The sequence below is a fragment of the Halichoeres trimaculatus genome, unplaced genomic scaffold (genome assembly GCF_033239565.1).
Source record: "Halichoeres trimaculatus isolate MK-OKI-2021-1 unplaced genomic scaffold, fHalTri1.1 fHalTri1_scaffold_7, whole genome shotgun sequence".
NCBI lineage: Eukaryota > Metazoa > Chordata > Actinopteri > Labriformes > Labridae > Halichoeres > Halichoeres trimaculatus.
In genome coordinates, this window is record NW_027437185.1 from 19,897,249 (window position 1) to 19,919,357 (window position 22,109).

A 22,109-nucleotide genomic window follows, 5' to 3' on the forward strand; every position below is an offset into this window, starting at 1 on the left:
TCTCACTCCACATTTCTTTCCTATCGCTGGTGTGTTGGCCCTCGAACTACTCTAATAGATGGAGACACCTCGGGCAACGCAGCAGAGTGTTGGCCCTCACATTTTGTCTGCGCAGCCGAAAAAACCTGAGCGCCTGTGCATTGTGAGGACTCTCAGCTGTTAAAACACCACAGCTGCACAGCCGCCGAGGACGCTGCAGAAAAGTGCCTCGGCACTGGATTCTCCCACTCCCACAAAAGCCACAGACACTCCGTGTTATGCCAGCCACAGAGAGAAAGAGAAGGAGAGGGGAAAGAGAAAGACAGGAGCAGCCAGGGGTGGGGGAGGGATGAGAAAACGAGAGAATAAGAGAGCGGCGGAGTAAAAGTCCTGGAGAGTAAAGACAGAAGGAGGTACGGAGAGAGGGAAAGCCCAGTGCGCCTTGGCGGGCCGCCAAAACAAGCAAGGGTCTGACATCATAAACCTGCGTCCCAGCAGATCCACCATATGGAGGCTGCGGTTAGACGAGCAGGCCTCAGCAGCAAGGACTGGGCAGCAGCATGGAGTGAGAGCGGTTGGCCTGGTGGGACTCAGCACAGTGCAGCGGTTTCAGCTGTGTGTAGCAGTGGTTAGCGTGGTAGGCCAACATTGGAGCAGTGGGCTTCGGCACGGTGCAACACTTTCAGATGTTCAGCAGTAGGCCTCGGCAAAGAAAAGCGGTTAGACGAGTGGGTGTGTGAGTGGTATCAACTGTAATGAGGCCTATAGTGGAACAAGACTAAAGGAAGCAGAAGGCCTCAACATGAAGCTGCGGCTTTTAAAGAAGAGGTAACAAGTTGTTGGCCTTTCTTACAAGACTTTCATTGTGTTGGAGTTGGTAAAACAGGGTGGATAAAGTGATGTGGCTGTGGTAAAAGTGATAGGTAAGAAGGAAATGAACAGAGAGCTGATTGGCACTGAAAGAGCTAAACTAAAGCCAGCAGACTAAACAGTGGGCCTGCTCCTCCTCAGACACTGCCAGGGGCGCTGTCATTCATCAGTTATCAATTGATACTTTTTTATCTGAGCACATATCTGTGGAAAAATGAGGTAAAGGCAAGACAGTGAGACAGATGTAGGTAGTTATGTGGGTATGAGCAAAAGAGGGAGAGGGAGAGAAAGTCAGACAGACACCGGCAGCAGCAGCACACACCCTGTCCAGGTTGTGTGAGGAATGAGAAGTATCTGGAGATGACTGCCATCTGGGAGAAGTACAGCCGACACAAAGAAAGAAAAATAAATCCCCTGGCTTTTAACAAGACACACCTTGAATGGGCAAACTCAAGCCCCCTGAGTCCGTATCCTCCTCCCCTTGATTTGTTCTTGGCACTTTATCATTTTCCTATCCAGCGAGATAAAGCTGGTGTTATTTGACTTGACTTGTGAATTATTTTCAATAGGAAGGGGGGAAAAAAGCGTTTTCTTGGCGATGGGAAAATGGCCTTTTCTAAGCCAGTCTGGCCATCCCTGAAGTAAGTACAGATGGTGATGGAGATGTTTATGGCAGGTTTTATGAGTAACAGGGCCCTGACTCTGACCCAGTGACCCTGAACTGTCAGCCAATCAAAACAGGGCCTTTCGTGGCATGTTTTCTGTGGGGACTGATGAGAAGTGATGTAATCGTTAGACACTGCAACCTTCTCCTCTATCATCTTTATTTTAAGCAATAGGCTTTTGTTATACTAAATAGCTGAATAGAGGTGGATGAAGAAGATTTATACATGATGAAGTGATAAAAGTGACTTACAAGACCGTCAGCGTGGGAAGAAGGGACCACATCGCTTCCCCCCTCCACTATGGAACTCGTCCCAGAGACAGTCTCCTCGCTCGGTCTGGGCCAGTCCGACAGTCCGGAGAGTTTTGAATCCACTGGATGTTACGCAGAGTCAAAGAGTCAGCGGACACTCCCGTTGGCATCGGCGACGGTGTGCCCTGGTTCCCCCGGCGTGGGTGAATGTGCGGGCGCGGGCAGAGTGGGGTATGAGGGCGGGGTAACTGTGCCACCGTGACCGCCGGGCAACCTCTAACAGCTGACCAGACCCGTGCGGAGAGGCGAGAGGGCGGGGAAGCAAAGAAGGGAAGGTAAGGGCTTTAGAGGTTGCGCGCCCCCAACAAGGAGAGATGAACAGGTGAAAGCGCGCGCGCGCATGCACGCTTAACAGATAGCCTACTCCAATCGACCTTGCTGACCCTCAGAAGGATGCTCGGCCCCTGGACAGCTGCCGTGCGTGCGTAATCCAATGCGTAATGCTTCAGCAGCAAGCTCCTGCTCTCCAAAATGAATTCTGTTATTACTGATATGATATCAAAAATGAGTTTAGATTATGTCCCCGCACAGACAGGAGAAGGAGGCAGGTTCAGTCCCAGCAGAGCAGCGTCAGAAGCTGGTGGAGGTGAGCTACCTGTGCTGGCTGATGGAGACAACTGTGAGCTGGAGACGGGCGCTCTGAGGGCGCAGGGTAACGCAGGGCGGCCTCGCTCATGACTGCGCCCCAACGCTGGCTCAACGGGTCTGTGGCTCAGGTGACACCGACCAACAGTGTCCGACAGAGGTGGCGACAAGGTCCCAGTGCGGTCCAGCTCAGAGGGTTGTATGGAGAATGCTGAATGAGAATGGGTGGAGATAATAAAGGGGAAAGAAAGACGAGGGAGGGAGGGGTGGCTGGAGAGGATGGGAACAGCTGTGACTGGGTGGCGGACTCAGCCACCCGCGACACAGCAAGGAAATAACAGCAGCACTTTGCACCTGATTTTCCGGACTTCCCCACTCGCTTCAGCCGCTGTTTTCCGCCTGGCTGCAGCAGTCCTCCCTGCGCCCTCTCGACACAATACCAGCCAAAACACAGCACGATGACATCACCTCCAAAATGTTTGAAGGGGGAAAATGCAATCCGATCTTTTTATTTATTTTTTTTTTAAACGTAGAAAGTTTAAGCAGTCTCTCTGAAGGGGGAAAACACGAAAGTCTCTTCGCTCCGAGAAAAAACAACTCTGCGATGTGTAAGCTGAAGAGTGAAGCTCCCCAGGTTGTGAAGAAATAAAAGTTAAAAACGGGCGCGCTGGAAACGTGTTTTCACAAAACTGCTGTGACAGATCTACTCCAAGTCCAGAACCTGCACCGTCCCTCTTTCACTCTGTTTGCTCTTCATTCACACACCAGAGGAAAAAACAACTCAAAAAGAAGGCAGCCGTGCGTTTTTATCCACTTCACTGGTATCATGCAGATCCTTCTCCCTTTCAAAAATTCCAAGGTTTGCTTTCATTAAAAGCTCTTCTTGAGGGGGGCTGCACAGGAGAGGCGCGTCGCAGGCACAGACCTCACTCCAAGAAAAACCAGAACAAGATTTTAACAGACGCGGATCAATCCTCCCTTCCTCCTCTCCCTCTCCTCCCTCCCACCCCTCTTCTCCCTCCCTCCCTCCCGCTCCTTCTCCCTCTCTCTCTCTCTTTGCCTCACACACGCACATGCACACTTATTGGATCAAAATGGGATTAGTCAGTCGCTATGCCATGCCGACCCAACTTACACTGCAAAAACATTTATTTCAACAAGTGAGCTCCACTTTGTGAAAACAACATCTGCAACGAGGTGACAGATGTCAGCTTGTTTATGAGGCTAAACAATTTCTGTTGTGTTTTTTCATAATCTGGCAAATCTATTTTGGACCATCATCCCGCATTATTTCAAGTAATATTTGTTTGTAGAAATTTCTGACAGAAGTCAAAACATTGGAAACCGTCTGAATGATGTCACGGTATCAGGAGGAATGCATTCCTGCAAAACAAATGAACTGGACTTTTGAAAATATGTGAGTGAAAGAGAAAAGTGGCTGAACCTTCCTCATCAGCAGATGTCCATGAAGACACCTGTCTCAGCCCGGAGGAAGACTCGTCTTCAAACAAAGCGGACTTCTTGTCCTGCATAATCTCCAGTGAAGATAACCTCACCCCTGCACTTTCACTGGCCCCGGACTGTCCTCCACACATACACACACACACTCTCACACACTCTCTCACACACACGCGCACACACCCTTCAGAGCCGCTGCGCTTTCAAGTGATGTATTTTGACTCCCCATTTCATAACTTTTAAGTTAAACCTTAAGAGGGAAAAATGAAACGGAGAATGAGAGACAGTCGGGAGGGCGGTATGTAAGCATGAACACGGATCCAAAACGAACATTTCTCAGGGATTTCGGCAGCAACGCCCGCTCTGCGCTCCCAAAACTCCCTCTCACCACCGCACAACCGCAGACGGTCAGCCAAGCCAACACAACACTACTGCCATACCTTTCTTTCTTTCACACACACATAGAAGGGAGAGTAATAGAGTAAATTTGTGTGTGTGTGTGTGTGTGTGTGTGTGTGTGTGTGTGTGTGTGTGTGTGTGTGTGTGTGTGTAATAGAGGTGGGAGGAGGCTGGCCTCAAACATCAGGGACAGTTATCTTGGCTCAAAGTTTAACTTATTCGTTTCAACATTGTACTTTTAAATCTTTTTCTCTCTCTTACACACACACACAGACACACTCACAGACACATACACACACACACACACACAGAACTATCCAACTGGACAGGCATGAGCTGGGCTGGGTAGGGGTACTGTGGTTGAATGCCTTTCCAGTCATGCTCCATCGACAAGCCTCTGGCCTTCTTTCCTACCACTGGCTCTCTCTGTCTCTGCACCTGTGTCTGGGCGCTTTTTCGCTGCTCACCACACTGCTGCGAGGGACACGAGTGTAAATGTTGTGGAGAGGGATTTGAACCACATTCTGGTGTTGAGGAATGGGCCCGTCTGGTACTCTTAAGCCCAGATGGAAGGATCCAGGGCTGCAGCACATCTTGGTACAATGGCGTAGTAAGTAAAAGCAGGCAGAGGAGAGCAGTTTAATTCACATGTTGAATGCGAAAGCCTGATTAATTTGTGGTGGATGTATTTTCAAAATGATCAAAGTGCCAGGATGATCTTACTTACTGCTTTTAAATCTGTTAACTTGAAATGGTTTGGCTGCTTTGCTCAGAGATCTGGTAACCAGCAAACACTAGCAGCAAGTGACAGGCAGGACTCACAGTTTCCTTTTTAAGTGGAGACGTTTCACAGGTGGTTCAGTTTGCAGTAAATGTTACAGAGCAGCATTAGTTACCCTAAACTCTGAAAGACAAGTTAGGGGACAAAAAAAGCCAACAAGGTCTTCCTTTCTATCCTGTTGTCACATCACTCTTTACCATTTATTTTCTGTCCTCCCTATCTGTCTCTTTAATCTCCCCAGCTGTTCTTTATCTGCCCACTCTGTTCCTCCCTCTGTTTGCAGCCAGCATATTGATTGCCCATGTCTTTGCCTCTGCAGCTCCTGCCTATTGATCCTTGGCTAAGACACACACACACACACACACACACACACACACACACACTCGCACAAACTTGCGTGCGCATACGGAGATGTTTCATTTGACTCTGAAATCAGTGCACTTTAATGCACCTATGCACACTTAATAATAACACACATACTTATTTTGGGGGCAATACACACAAAACACACATCAGGACATCCTTTATTTATTTGCATATACCCTCTGTTGTGCTGAATAGACTTGGCACTGATGGACGCTATGCTTTTGTGCTCCTTGTCGACTCATTAAAGTGAAAAACCTGTTTGTGTGTGTGTGTGTGTGTGTGTGTGTGTGTGTGTGTGTATCTGGGGCCCTGTAGCTGCTGTAGGTCTGAGCCCAGCAGCTTTCTCTTTCTGTATCTGTGTATCTCTCTCTTTCTCCTCTTCGCCTGGGCCTGCAGGCTTCCTCATCCAGGGAGCCTGGTCAATATGGCCATTCTGTCTAGCAATTAACATCGATCAGCACTCGTCAATACCGTCAGCACCCAGACAAAGACCCAGGGTGCATTGCGTGTGCTTGCCCTTTTTCTATCACAGTCCAACAAATCCCCAAACAGCACTCTCATTATATGAGGGCATTCTGGCCTGACCCCAAGGTCACCGTGAAGGAGAGGTGTGGTGTGCTGGACTCTACGTTACGGGTGACTGGAGTGCAGCCTTATGCAGAGTTTGGAGCGTTCTGAGCCGTGGGTCTGTTGTTGACTCATGACAGTCACTCATGTGCTTGCACGTGTGAGTGGGGAGGTGTGAGTGAAGAGTCGGGTTTAGATATTCTCTAGGTTGGATATAGTCAAAGAAAAGTTGGCAGACAGGCAATATCTTCCCCCTGCTGTGTGCTCTAAAGTGTTAGACACAGTGAAAACTTTGAAGAGTATAAATGCAATCCATCATTCTGGTGACACAGAGCAGATTTGGAGTTCTTAGATGTGTCAAGTGCATTGGATTGTGTCCAATTAGAGCTTTGTCTATGAGCAGTATGGGGTATAAAGTGTGTTTGGGAAAGAGAGCAGATCCCTGGAAGGAGAGTAAGACTTGTGGCTTTGATTAATACCTGCAGACATAGACCTTAAACTTCACATCAGATGTTGAGATGTCAGCCTAACATTGGTTTCTGGGATAGATATCCCCGCTCCGTTAATCGTGGGCCAAGTTTAAACTGTTCCCTAATGTGTAAATGTATGAGACAGTTAATAAAGGCCCTTTGATGACACGGGGGCCCATGCAAAGTTGAGGAATGTGTACAGTGCGCCGGGCTTTGAAATGAGAACCTGTTCACCACTTGTCCGCGTCTGCGTGATGAGAGAATCGACAGCTGCGACTAAGCGAGATCAGGAGTTAATTAGCAGGGCCGTTTGTGCAATGGTGAGCCGCTGTTGAGATGAAGAGAAAAGCAAAATATTGTTTTTATTAGCAGCGATGTTGGTGGTGCACAGCCTGCTCCCTTCTTTCGCTTAGCAAGATTAATTCGGCGAATATGAACGTTTACTCTCCTCTATCCCAGAATCTGTTGCAGCTGTTCTATCTATACATATCCAAGCTGAAGCAGTGGAATAACTTTACTTTGACACTTTCAAGTCGGAGGGTTTGATGCTGCTTTGGACTTGTTTCAGGGTGATTATTCATGCAATCTTGGTTGTCATTATAAGGCCAAAGTCTGTTTTTTTGCAGGAAGAAATGTGCCCAGGTAGTCATGTTCTTAGCTTTGTTGAGCAGAAAACGTGGAATGACTTTTATTACTCAAAGAATGTTGTAGCTTTGGGAGTAAAATGTCATTGTTTTGAAGTTTGCCAAAAATAATCTTAAAGTTGAACTCAAATAAATGAGGTCAAAATAACACAATCCACAAATGATCCAGCAGCTACACTGTCCCATCTTTCCCTTTGTACCATCTGGGAACTGCTTGTTGAAAATTTGGACACTTTGCGCTGATAAAGTGGTATGTAAAAACATGAAGACATCAAACTTGGAAGGCGCCATCTCTGTGCACCTGGATCGTATATCAGCATAATCGGGAACTCATGACAGAAGTTCGTGCAGCAGCCAAATATTCAAAAGCCCCGAACCATCCCAGAGGAGTTAAACCAAGGACAGAAATACAACAACAACAGGAACCATGTGAACATTTGATTCGACTTCTCTGTACACAGAGGCTAAGCTAAGCTGATACAGAGTCCTGTTTAACAGAGACTTGCCGCTGTGGTGGCTCTGCGTGCTGTCTGACACTGATTGGCGGGAGCTCTTTAGAGTGCGATGTGAAGATGTAGAGAAGAAGAAGTTAATTGCTTCTGACCGATGAGGTTTTACATAAATATGCGCTGTTCAGTGACTGGGTGGATGTTTGTTTAATTATGGTCCCTGTGGTTGTGTGTGTTTGGTTGAGTGAGAGTGTCATGACCCTCGGTGACAGACTGTACACAGCTGAGTGTTTGGGGTTTGTGGCTGTAGTGTGAATGTGTTACGAGCATATGCAAAGACTGTGTGTTTTATAGCTGCAGTGTGTGGGAGAAGAAAGAGAGTTTTATCCTGTGCTGTCCATGCAAAGTGATGTGAATTGCGGCTGTGGCTTGTGTTGGACGTAGATCTGGCATGTTGTTTTTTCCCCCTCCCTTTTTATGTTTAGCTCTTCACTGATGGATTCCATGATCATGGTAACCTTCACTCCTGTCATCTTTTTCTGTTCATCTCCTACACAACGCCCTCATTTCTTCCCCCTACTCTTCAGTGTAAGTGCCCTTTACTCCTTCTCCCTCTTTGCTACTCTCCTTTGTGCTGCTTCTGCTTTCCTGTCTCATTTCTCTCATTCTTCCTTTTCCTCCCTGCCTGGCCCTTTAGCCTTGCCACCGGGCAAAGGAGGAACTGTAATGTTTATGAAACCCTTTAATGTGCTCTGTAATTACCCTGGCAACATCCACCATCATTACTCATGCCAATAAAGCACCTTCGAATTGACATGTCAAAGTTGGGTAGTGAGAGACAGAAAAAAAAGGTGGGGGGGGGGCATAGCACACAAACTTTCCATCATTCACTCCCTTTCCTTCATTAATCTCTTCTCCCCTCTTGTCTTACCTCAGTCTCCATCTGTTCATCTCTGTTTTGTCTTTTCTTTCATTCTTTCCACCTCCAGCTCCTTCTTCTCTTCCACTGCATCCCCTTCTCTTTGGCTCGCTGTGACTTCTGCCAGATGCCCAGGTGGTGGTCAATTACAGCACAGCTCTTTTTGGAATAACAAAAGCATTCTTAAACTTGGTTCACTGAGCCTATTTTAGGAAGAGCTGTATGCTGGAAACTGGGTGAATGGGCTCCAAGTAGAGAGAGAAATAGTGTAAAGTGGATGCTGTGTGTGTATCATCCGGGCAGGCTGCAGGAGTCGCCTCAATGATGCATGCTTAGACATGTTGTGAGTAACATAGAAATGTTTTCATGCTTAAAACTCGTATAAACTAAGTCAGACTTCGATGGTCTTCCTGCAGCTCCTCCTTCTTCAGCACATCCACCCATACTAGTCCTCCGGTCGATAAACCTCCCACTTAGACAGCTCAGGCCTAGACCCTTCTTGTGTTAGCACCCATGCTAAGACCTCTATCTTTTCTCAAACCCATTTCAACATCAGGCTCTTTATTGTGATACCCTTTCCCCACCTCTGTTCATCTGCAGCTGTAGCCTCTCATTCTCCCTCTGCCCTGGCAAAATCCTCATTTGTAAGACAAATATTACAACAAATTAAGCAGCAAAACAATGGGTGGGTGTCTGCCTGACGTCAGCCTGCATTTCATTAGCAATCGCTAGGCTAACGCGTTCCATATGGAGGAGCCTTCAGGGTAGCCCCCTGCTGCCCAGCCCCAGCCTAGCCCAGCCCAGCATGGCCCAGATCGACTTGGTTGCCACGGTCAGCCCCCAGTTTGGACCCCATCCTGGCCCCCGCCATTATGTCATCTTTAATTTGGACTTGTCACACATCACCTGACACCTACCCCCGTCATGCAGTAACCTTTTGTCCTGTAGGAGCGAAAAAAGCACTCCAGAGGCTTTCTCCCTCTTCTTTTCTCTCCCATTTTTGCCTGTTTTTTTATTCTCCCAATTCTTCTCATTCGTTGTCTCACGCTCCTTTCCCCTTCCTTTCCCACTCTCTCTGTCGGCTCCTGTCACTCTCTCAACCTCTCACTCCTGCCCACCTGTCTTTCCCCTTTGCCATTCGTCAGTCAGACTCTTGTAATTTATTTGTGTGTCTGTTATGAACAAAAAGAAACAACAGCAAAAGCCTCTGACAGGAATGTGATGACACCTCGGTCACCCACAGCCCCTTCTCCCTGACCCCAGACCGACAGATTCATTGACAGAAAGTGACAGACAAAGTAAAGTGAAGTGGTCTGTGAAGAGCTAAACTATAGCACATGAAAAGACTCTGGAGCTCATGTGTTAAACCAAGAATTGGACTTCTGGAGAAAAGCAGGGCCATGAGGCTGCCTCCTGTAATATGAAGAGTGATGAGTTTCTGGGATTTGATAGAAAGTGATGAGAATGAAGATGCAGAAAAGGCAGGATGAGTTATTGTATTCATAGTGTGTACAGAAACAAAGATGTGCTCTGCAGGTGTTTTGTACACAGGATGGTTATATATTTAAATGCATTAACATCTCTCTAGCCTGTGTACCTAGATTTATGATTATGCGTGTCTGCATGTGTTTTAAAAGTCACTCAGTCATGCACTGTTGCGTGTTGGTTGCTGTGCAAACCCATGTGAGTTGCTGGGTGTCTCTGGTAGCTGTCCCTCATCACTGCTCTGTTCCCCCAGGTCTATGCTGTGGTTTCACTCTCCTTCCCTCTTCTGCTGTGCTGCCATGAGCTCAGAGTTCAGCTTTGTTTAACTCTCATTTAAAGCAAAAAAAAAAAAAAACACTGTCCTTGACTGTCCTTGAACTCAATGCTGATGAACAAACCATTGTGATAAATCAGTTCCTACATCATAACACCCTTTTGCGTCTGTGCTAAAACTGAATGGATCAAGTAGTGGCAGCTGGTAGACAACCATTCAGTTAAATGATTCTCTTCAACTCAAAGGCCCAAATTAAGCACGACTTCAGGAAACTGATTTTTATTATGTGGGAGCTAAGCTGGACTCAGATGATGTCCTGAAGCTGCTCTAACTAAAGTGAAAGACGACTTCAGAGACCATAAATACCCAAACAACTTAGTTTTGATTAAACACAGAAAATCAAAAATAAAAGGCAAACTCAGTGGCTGTATGAGTACTTCTGCACTTCAGCTTTAAAGTTGTTTGAACATTTGTGGAAAACTGACAACTCACATTTTCTATTAGGTAAGTGACAAGTACAATGAATTTAAAATAAAAAGCAAAGGATGCAAATACTTTCCCAGAGGGGTCACAGCTGTATGTAGATCAATAAGACATGTTTCATGTTGTTTAACTGATTTTGGTTTTAGTCCTGCGAATTAAACTGTATGAATGTTTGCTTCAAACTAATACAGGCATCAACCTGAGGGATTTTCAGTGTTTTATCTGTAAGTTTAAAGTGTTTTTTGGTTTCAGTGTAACTCTTCCAGCCAGGTCGCTTCTGCACATGCTTTGGCTGCACCAGTACAATATGTGCACCCAGGGATGCAGTCTTTTGGCTTCACATCCCACAGCGGAAGGAAATGAAGACACTGTGTCCATTCTATACACGGACAATGTGGGGGACACTTTGAGTTAACGCTCATCAGGACACTTGTGAACTTGAATGGACGTAATGTCGTATTATCTCTGTATTGGAGTCTCACGGTGCCACACTGTATTTCCAATGAATGCTTTCTTCTTCTTTTGCCTCTTGATGCAGCTTTACAAAGCAGTAACCCAGTCAGTATTTGAGCTCATAACTAATCTCACTGCTAATTTTCACTTATCCACATCTCTGTCCCTTTATCAAGAACAAAGTTGTTAATACTAATAGCTCCTCATCCAGTTGTAAATTTAAAAAGTTATTGTAATTTTGAATCAGGGTGAAGCTATCCTGCTCCCTGCTCGTTTCTGCAGCCATCATTTCAGATGGACCACTGGTCAGTCATACCAAACAAGTTCTCCTCCTCCTCCTCTTCTTCTTCTTCCTCTTCTCTTGGCCCTGACAGTTCATTTTCTTAATCATGCGGATTTATGTCCAAATGCTCATTTCCCTGCATAGTTTAGTTGAATTTGTTATTCAACTCCAAAACAGCTGATGTGGCATCATGACTAACTGCTCTGTTGAAGAATGTGAGCTCTTGCAGATGCTGTACCAGGTTAACAGAGTAGGGACTAACAGTGAGAGAAAATGTAAGAGAACTGTAACACAAGAGTCATTGAACATCTAAAAGTTGTGTGAATTTATTTTAGAATAGATGAATGCATCTAGGCTGTGGACAGAAACCTGAGAGACTGTCAATGTTTTATCTGTAACTCAAGTTTTAAAGTGGCTGTGAGGAGTTTCTAAGTGATCTTGTAAAAGTCTTCCTTCTAGATATATGCCTGATAGTAATCCACACTCTAAAATGAGATTACCAGCACCAATATTACAGGTTATAGATTATTACTGGGGCTGGGCAACTTTTAAAACTTTTAATTGTAATTAATCGCATGATTTCCCTGATTAATCATAATTAATCGCATGAAAGTGCCATAACATCTGTCATGCAAACACTAAATCAGTACTTGTTATACAGTAAAAGTTAAATCACATATTCAGTGCAAATCAAATTTACAAAATGTAAATACAAAATTAAAGCTTATTGCCACTGTCAAGGCATTAAAGTGATAATCCGGGATGGAAAAAGTTGGGTCCTATCACAAGGTTTGGGGCAGAAATTACCCCTACAGCAGTGTTTTTGTGCAGCAGAAGCCCAGGGCGCACGCACCAAACACCCCTTCCCTGCTCATCACGGTTTCCTCTGTACTCAGACGGGGCCATATTTTACTTGACCAAAAACACAAATTAACAGACTCCCACCGAAAAACTCGGATATCGGTCTGCATTCATGCTTTATTTAGAGAATTTTCGGCTCGTTGCTTTCACACAAAAACACCACTAAATAAGGCTCTAGTTCTCATCGTGTCTCTTCGTCCTGGCAGACTACTTGCGTTTGTTTATATCTGGCACGCCGTGCTCGCGGACTGATACACTAAGCGGCGAGCGCCTTCAAGTTCCGTGGCGTTGCCCCTCTTCTCCATGCTTGTTTTGGTTACTCATCGTGTTTTTCCGCCAATTTCACTTCCGGTTCCACCGCGGTCAGCAACAGACATTTACAAAATAATAGCATGTGAGCAACATGCATTAATGTGCGATAAAATATTCAACGGCGTTAATAGATTGACAGGTTAACGCAAAAATAACGCGTTAACTTGCCCAGCACTAGTTATTACCTCTGCCAAGGAGGTTATGTTTTTGGGAGAGTTTGTCTGTCTGTTTGTGAACAACATGACTCAAAAAGTAACAAACAGATCTTGATGAATATTTTTTTAGGAAATGTTCAAAATGGGATAAGGAAGAAGTTATCAAATTTTGGAGGTGATCCGAATCACCGTTTGGAGCCAGGATTTTTTTTTAAAGGATTTTTTATCATAGTGAGATAGGGCTGTTTTCACCATTTGTGTTTATAAGTCCACAATAAATAGTCGGATTGCTTTGCAAAATAATACAAGACAAGGTCACCATAATTTCTTACAGATGTAAAAGTACGATCCAGATCCTGGCAATATTCTGGATACTATGATAAGGAATATGAAATATGTACTGGGTCATCATAATTTTCAACACTGTCAGGTAACAAATTTTCATACAAACCTGCAACTAACATCAAATTGTAGCAGACAGTCTGCTGAAAGGGAGTATAACATTAAAGTAGGACTGAAGTGTTGCGTGACAATCACAATATGCTTGGAGGAGGTCTGCGCTCTGAGTGTTTTTCTAGTTTCAAAACACTATTTCTTAGCTTCCCAGTGAGAAGATATATCTGCGTTTTTCTCTGTTGAAAACGATTTCTGTGATTAATTTTGTAGTGATGGTGGACACAGGAGCTGAACTGTCACACAGAAAAAGGACAGAAGAGCATTAGAAAGCTAAACAGGAGAGTGATAGCACACAGGCTAAAAGGCTAACACAGGGGCTAAGCTGTTTGTGATAATGTTCATTCCAACCCACATGCAGCAGTTATTCTGCAGTGGTCTGTTCAAACTTAAGAGTCTATCAATAAAATGAAGAGTGAGGTTACGTTAGCTCTGCTTGGTAGATGACTGACAGGACATAGCTAACCAGGATTCACTAATGTTACATTACAGACATGTCTTAGAGCACAGGGCTATCAGCTGCGCTAAATATAGACAGCTACTAAACTACTTACAAACTGACAGTGTTTACTTGTTGTCATGTTAGCCTACAGATACGTCAGAGCACCGGGCTGCCAATAGCGATACTTAAAGCCGGCTACTACAACGATCACCTGTAGTGCTGTATCCAGTAAAAAGTTGCCCTGAACAAAGAAAATTGGTTTTGATCCAATCTCAGGTCAGTGTGACCTGTGGTTAAAATAACTCAAGTTCTTAAGGTGTCCTGTCTGATCTCTGATCCATGAAGTTTCATTAACATTGTCCAAACGCAGATATAAACCTGATCGACAAACTTGAATTGTAGCACTTATGCTCTGTTTTTAACAAATAACTGTGAGAATGTGAGCTCTACTTTAAGCATGCAGCTAAAATCACAGTGCTAGCAGAGTCAAAGTAGAGAGGCTGGCTTATAAATGACAGTGGTGGAGTGGTAAATACCAGAGTGGCAACATCAGACATTTGTTTAGTGAGTTTAGAGTGTCTGGTTGTGTGGTGTTCTCAGTAGCAGCATGTTTTCAGTGGCCCTGTCATATGTGTGTTTGAAGGCATCATTTCTTCAGTCCACAAAGTGTTTGTTTGTGTATGCACACGACAGCACCAGTAGCTTGTGCGTCTTTTAGCCCACTATGTATGTGTGCATGTGTGTGTTGGCTCTCTGTGGGGTTGTTGGTTGCTAATGCTGGTTGGAAGTTTATGATCAGTATTTTCCGGCTTGCATGACTTAGCGTGTGAAAATCCATTCACACCCAACACAAACACACACACACACACACACACACACACACACACACACACACACACACACACACACACACACACACACACACACACACACACACAGGAGGAGACATACTGTGTGGATCTTGATGATGTTCCACGGTGTGTCAGTCACTATATGGTAGTCTTGGTAGCGTTGCAGTGTTTTGGGAGTCAGGATATGTGTGTGTTGGTGTAACTCTGTGTGTTTGTGAGTTCAGCTGCATGTCGGTGTGTGTGGAATGAGTGTAAAAGACATCAGACACCACCGTTAATGGGCTTAATCAATGACAGATGAAATTCTTGTTGTTTTTCTCACCGCAGCACTGTCTGCTCCAATAGAAACAAGGCACAGAATGTGCAGAGAGACTGATGGGGACGACTGAGGTTGGAAATCTCACTTACACTCTTAGCCACCGTTCACACACACAAACACACATTCGTGAGTGCTGGTTCTACATTGGCATTAACCTTCATGCGTTTTGCTCCAATGTGGAGTTTACGAATAACATGAAAAATGTGATTACAAATAAACTATCTGTACACTGCTCTTTGACTCGGTTTCACACATTCATCCGAGCTCTCTCAGTCACACACACATACACACACACGTACACATACACTTGCCAAAGTCCTTTCTGTGCTCCAGCTGGGGACCCAGCTGCAGTGATGTCATTGCTTGCTGCCACTTTGCTGATTGTGACTCTTATTGAAAGCAGAGCACTTTGATTTAGCTTCAAGAGCAGTCACCGTGCACAGCCCAGCTCACAAACACACACAACACACAGACACTAAAATAGATTGCACACGTTGAGCTCACACATACACGTACCCTTAATAACATCAGCATATTTTTAGTGAGAGCGCACACGCACACACACATACACACACACACACACACACACACACACACACAGGTTGGATCACATCACTTTAACAGGACTTTTCCAAAGTAGACAAACAGCTTGGATACTCATGAGATGAGATGGAAAGCAGGATGAGAGGAAAGGAGAGCAGAAAGGTTTTGCCCCTAATGACTTGATCCAGAATTAGAGGTAGAAGGAGTGAAAGAGGGAAACAGAAAGATGAGAGAGAAAGACAGATGGGAACGCAGCGTTGACAGTTTGCTTTGAGAGCAGAGATAAGAGAGATGAAGTTAAGCAATGAGGGAATGTCTCCTTTCCCTCTCCAAGCCATCCCCAAATACATCCATCTTCCTCACACGTGTACGTCTGTGCAAACAAACACTTAACACATGGCACTCTCACAAACACACACTTGTAAGTGTGTACAGATTTAGGGTGCAGATGCACACACACAGAAATAATCCATGCCAGAACTTTTTGAAACTATCAAAATCTGATAGAAAGCACTATTCTCCTCTTAACCTCCCCAGCAGATACACACATACACACACTCACTGACAAAATCAGTTACAAGACTCTGTGAAAGTCCTGCCAGTGTAACAAAAAAGCTGCAAACATATGAGAACAGTTCTGAACAGTTTCCCCATATTATGATCCATCTGGACCTGTCCCAGCACCCCCCTTTTCCTTCTGCGCTGGCCTTCGCTCTGCGTCCTTACTGCCAGTGGCACCATGTCAAGTTCTCAGCTCTCCATCACCTCTTCTACCGCCACCCTTCTACCCATTCATGTCCCCTGTCCTTATTAGTTTGCTTCTTTTTAAACCTTTCTGCCCTGTCCCCTTCAACGTCCCCCCTTTCTTTCCCACCCAGCCTCATACTCCCCTCCTCTCCTCTGCCTTGTATACACTCGTCTGTTGGCATGTCCTCTGTCTTTCCAGCCTTTGAAGGCTTTTCAGGCTGCTAATAAAAGACAGGTCCCCACCACAACAAAAGAGCTCAGCGCTGCCTTTGAATAAACAGTTTATTTCACTTTTTTTTTCTCTTCATCATGCACCCCCCTCCTGCCCTCCCCTACACCCTACCAGTGTGTGTTTTTTCACTCCTGGCTAAGGGAGAAATATGTGCACTTGCTATGTTTTTTTCCATGTGATCACAATGCTCTGGAACAGATTAACAGAGGGGAGAAGACGAAGGAGGAGAAGAGAGAGGGGGATAAAATGAGAGAGAGCAGGTAACCGGGACAACGTTGGCCTTCAAACAGTCGGTTCCTCTGTGTGTGTGCGTGTGTGTGCGTGCGCATCTGTCATCAGTCAGTCAATCTAGTTGTCCATATCTCTGGGTCGACTCTGACCATATTGCTCAGGGGTCGTGGGACACATGCTCACCTCCTGTCTCAGCATCTTATCTCCTGAGTGCTGCAGACGCACACTCCTACAAGCACCTGTAGTCTGCGCTCTGAGGTAAACTCTCCCCAAAACCACATTAGGCCCGCTGTGTACACTGGCAACACCTGGCTTTTCCCAAGGGGATTCAAATAAACATTTAGTTGAAGAGAGACCTGTTTTGTTGGATAAACTGGAACAACCTGGCTTTGAATCTGAGCGTAATCCACCACATCCAGGAGAATCACGTCAAAGTTAAGTTGACAATTTGTCCTGTTTACATGTGTAGAAATATTTCTCTGGCGAGAAATGACTTGTAAGGCATATTTGAAAGGGCATATTTTTCCCCCTGAATGTAAATATGTTCTGAGTTTGTTGGAACTGGACCCAGTGTGGCCCTGCTGGCTGGAAAGACACTCTGCTACTGAACGGAGCCACGAAGGCCAGGCCAGGAGTGGGCTGGTCAGGGCAGAGAGCTCCCTCCAGCAGACTTGGATAAACACAAATACGACTCTAAATATTTGAAAAGCATGCGGCGAGCCTTAATGGGTCTCATCAAACCTCAATGTGCATGAAAATCACTTGGAAGATCAGTTTATTTAACACTTGTTATGTGTTTTCTGGTGCTCAGAGAAAATTTAGACACTTTCATGCCCGGGTTTGTTTTCCAGCTTGTTTCTGCCCAACCCACACAAGCCACAGCCAGACTGTAACAAAACCAAACGCTACATCGGACCAAACCACAGCTTGGTACTCCACATCCACCACCAGCCCTCTATGTCAACCTGTAACTGCTGCTCAGTCACTCTGCTCTTTTTCATCAACTCCTCCTCCCACTGTCCTCCTCTGTTCTGCTCCTCGACTCCTTCTCTCTTGTTTTTTCTTGGACTGATAAACTGTGTTGCCGCAGCCTCATAGAAAGGTAAATAAATTGACATTTTTTTGGTCTCTTTCTCTTGGGTGAACAGTAACAGTGAAAGGAGATGTGTGCAGTGTTAACTGTGCAAGTATGTCTGTCTATGTGTATTCATACATACAGTATATATATGTATAAATATGAGTGTGTATGTGTGAGAAGGACCTAACCACAGGCTTATTGGAAGCTGTTAGAGAGCTGGCTGAACAGCACAGAATAGCAGCACCAGATGGGCAATGCAGATGCACGCTGCACATATACACAATGCATTTGTACATAAAACACACACTTTGTACACGGACACATGGTGCGTATTAATATTGACAGATTGACAGAGGGGATATTAATACATACAATACACCCATGCATAAACAGACTTTGAAATGATTGCAAACAAATTGATTACACACACGTACACTTGCACACAGCTGGCATGCACAGCTGCAGCACTCTCTGTAGCCCTACGATGCACCCGATGAATGATAGACGGAGTGAGAGTGAGGACGGGTGACACCAAAGAGCATCCCTTCATCTCTGTCACTCAGCTAATCCCTCTCCCCTCTCATCCATTACGTCACTCCACCCCTGCCAGACACCCCCTCCAACCTTCATCCCGCTCCGTGCGTCAGTCGCTTACTCTTCCCCTTCTTTTTTCCTTCAACCAGATCCATCTTCTTTCCTCGTTTTTTTTTTTTTTTCATTCCCTCCCGCAACTCTCGGTCTCCTTTGTTTGGTTCTGGTCTTGAGAGAAAGTCCTTTCCCTCTTGTTTTCTGTCTGGACTGTATCACATGCAGGAGTAAAAGGAGTAACCTGTTAATATTAAAATACTGCTCACCAGTAAAAGCCCTGCATTCAAAGTACAATCACCAAAGGGAAGCGCACAAGCAACTGAGAGTAAAACTTGTGCTGTTGAAGCCTCTTCTATGTCATTTCAAATCTGCTATTACTATATAATTTCATACTAACTTGTTCATTAATGAACGGATGCCTAAGCCAGCCAAGATGACGCTTCTTTATAATATTTTGTGCTATAAAATGCATAGATTAAATCATATTTCATAAGCTGAGGCTTGTTTTATGATTTCAAAATTTGCTGGGTGAGTTCATTAGGCTGTCAAATAAATGTTGACATGAAAATGTAGAGTAGAGCCTGAGCAGAAGTGTTAAAAGCTGGAGTTCATAAAGCATCCACTTGAGGCTGATGGCAGAAGAGCTGTAAACCACATACACACCCTTTCAAAAAAAGCTGATTTTTACTGCAAAAATAAACATGCTTAAAGGCTGGCTCTAAGAACAGGTTGGGCAGAATTGCTTATTGCTTTTTTAATTTATTTTTTATTATTTTTATTTGTCGGGTGATTATGCCACTCGTTTTTGCTGAGGATGACTAGCCTATAGCCAATCAGAGAGAGACACCTACAAGGGACTGAAAATGAGCTTAAGTTAACAGAGATTAAAAGTGTGACCACCAAGGAGCAAAGTGTTTGGGTGTGTAGGCCAGCAGACATGGAGCACATTCTTGGTAACATGTGGCATGGCCACAAATAGAGGTGTGAAAAAATATTGATACTGGAATATATCATGATACTTTGACCTGTGAAAAAATATCGATATTTCAACTTTTGATATAGATATTTTTGTTAAAATAAAAATGCATATTTTAGGTGAGCTAGAAGTCCAATTCATCTTCCATACCTCCACTGTGGTAGATGACGCTGAGGAGCTACTCCGCTGTATGCTGCCCATAAACCGTACAATAAGTCTAATCTCAAAGTATGTTCATTCATTCGTTCATTCATTCATTCATTCATTTTCCGAACCGCTTATCCTGTTCAGGGTTGCGTATGGCTGAGGCGTATCCCAGCTGTCATTGGAAGGCGGGTACACCCTGGTTTGTTCACCAGTCAATCACAGGGCTGACTCAGAGACAGACAACCTTTCACACACACACTCACGCCTACGGACAATTAAGTGATCAATTAACCTGATGAGCATGTTTTTGGACTGTGGGAGGAAGCCGGAGTACCAGGAGAGAACCCACGCATGCACGAGGAGAACACGCAAACTCCACACAGAAAGACCCACCGGCCAAGCTGGAAATCAAACCGGTGACCTGCAGCGCTAACCGTTGCTCCACCGTGCAGCCCCTCAAAGTATATTCATAGTGTTTCATTCCTAAACTTGATGATGTGGATTTTGATACTGTTAACGTTGATGTTTTCTCTAAATTCTTGGGTCTGTAAGTTTAAAATCATTTCAAGTTTAATTTGCACAGTGTAATAGACTGACAAAGTAATAATCATAGTCATGTTTTGTGCAGTAATATATTCTTCATGAGTCGCATGGTGACACCATGTGACATTTATCAGTTTCACCAACTGATCACGTCTTTCACCCAATAATTTTTTGCAACATTATTTTGTCCCAGTAGTTTGAGTGACAAACTTCACACACTTTATGTTTTCAAGTTAAGTGTATGTATACAACACTGCATCTAACTTTCTTTATTTTAACCACAATCATATAGAAAAGTTGTTTTCATTTTAATAGTTAACTGGGTAGAATATTGTGATATTGTGATATTGTGATATTGTGATATTGTGATATTGTATCGTGACCTAAGTATCATGATGCGTATTGTATCGTGAGGTTCTTGCCAGTGTTCACCCCGAACATCAAATGTCTACATATCTCCCCAACCACAACTTCATCAGATGCGTTTACTCTTCTTTTTCTTTTTCTCGCTCACATAGTGGCGTTTACATTCACTTCTTGGTGAGATGACGTAGGATTAGGTGGTGCTCTGCTCTGTCTGGTAGGATGATCATATTGAAGCCCTGCAGTGCGTGTTGGTCATTATTTTAAAATCTTGTTGTGTGTGTGTCTAAGATTTGAGAGAAGCCTATGAAGAGTCTCCTTATGTGTGTGAATCCAGCAGGGATGGGTACCTTTCACATTTGAAACAATACAGTACCGATACCCAGTACCTGGCAATTGGTACCGGTACTCAACGGTACCATTTTTTGGTACTTCTTTGTGTTTTATGTGGTGAAAAATATCTATTTGTTTAATAATTAAATGTACATATATTTCATTTTGAGATATTTATTCTTCAATATGTAACCTTGCAATGCTGTGTTCATGTCCAGCATGGAAAATCACCTACTCTTCCTCTCCCCCACATCACAAGGATGCATTTAGGTACCGAAACATGGTACCTTTAGTTTTACCTGAATGGGTACCTGGTACTTTTGACAGAATTCAGTTGGTACCTGTAAAAGTACTCAATTCGGCACCCATCTCGAACAATCCAGTTTCAGGAGCTTTTTAAATCCAGTGGTGTGGGCCAGGCTTAACTCAAACAAAGTTGGAGTGAGTCATCTCTTTCAATATGTAGACGATAGGATTCAGAACTCTGCTTCACAGACAGATCAGTGACTTGTGTTGGTAAAGCTCCCCTGATTTCATCCTAGTTGGGTTACACCTCACACTTATCTGTTTCCCAGAAGTCACAGCAGCTTTTCCAGAATTTCTTTTTTTCCCTGAAATGTTCTTTTTGCATCTCCCTCATGGCTAGCAGGAATTTACTACACGTTCCAGCACTACCCCTAGCGTTCTTCCATTTGTCATCCATCAGGCTCGGCAGAGTTATTGGAACGTTGCAGTTGTGCTTCCCGTGGCGTGGATGCGGCCGGCGGGCACGTTCTTGGGGTTGCAGTAAAACAAGAAGCTAATGACACCCCCTATAACCACAGCAAAGGGGGGGCACGCGTCACTGGTGCTAACCCAGGAAATGCTTTGGTTGGCCACAGGGTAATTGGGACTGTCCCATGTAATTTGGGCGGAGAGGCAGGCAAGTTTGGCCGGCACTCATGCACTTGTCTCTCTCTGGCTGTTGGTCAACCACACAGCACCACAGAAACTACCAAAGGATGGATGGAGGAAGGAGGAGAGATGGAGGAGATAAGGAACCAAGAAGTGATAAGCTGGAGTCGAAGGAGTAAGATGTAGAAAAAGAGTAAAGAGAGGCCACATGGAAAAAAAGCAAAGGAAAACTATCAAGATTGAGAGTGTGGCAGAGTGTGTGTGTGTTTGTCTAAAGGAGTGTCACAGTGAGAGTAGAGAAAGTGAAGCGTGGCGTGTGTATGGTGGGCATTATTTTTCCCCACACAGGTTCTCCTGCGCTGAGGCAGATGGAAAATAGGAAAGGGGAGCAGGGGGAAATTCAGCTTAGTCAGGTCTTCTGCTCCAGCAGTGTACTCATCGCTGTGTGTGTGTGTACACACACTTGTGTGTGTGGATGTGTGTGTTTTCTCTGTCTGTCAGGTCCTCTTCACAAGCAGCGCTCACTTTAAGTGGGACAGACAGCTCGAGGACTAAAGAGTTCTGTGTGCTGGCCTGAAACCACAGGTGTGTGTTTTTACT

At 44.7% G+C, this 22,109-nt stretch overlaps 1 protein-coding gene across 8 annotated transcripts in view; it reads right to left on the minus strand.

Moving 5' to 3' along the window:
- The window catches only part of LOC141793334 (fibroblast growth factor 18-like), a 296,332-nt gene that overhangs the window by 5,528 nt on the left and 268,695 nt on the right, over positions 1-22,109 (minus strand). The window contains exon 1 of one of the 8 annotated variants that reach the window (XM_074673947.1): positions 8,476-8,551. The exons of 6 other annotated variants lie outside the window; for them this stretch is intronic. In XM_074673947.1, the coding sequence (XP_074530048.1) occupies positions 8,476-8,495 (20 nt within the window). In that variant the 5' untranslated portion in view covers positions 8,496-8,551. Of the gene's footprint in view, positions 1-1,765; positions 3,331-8,475; positions 8,552-22,109 lie in introns of those variants that run through there. One more of the 8 variants, XM_074673946.1, reaches the window with a different exon arrangement.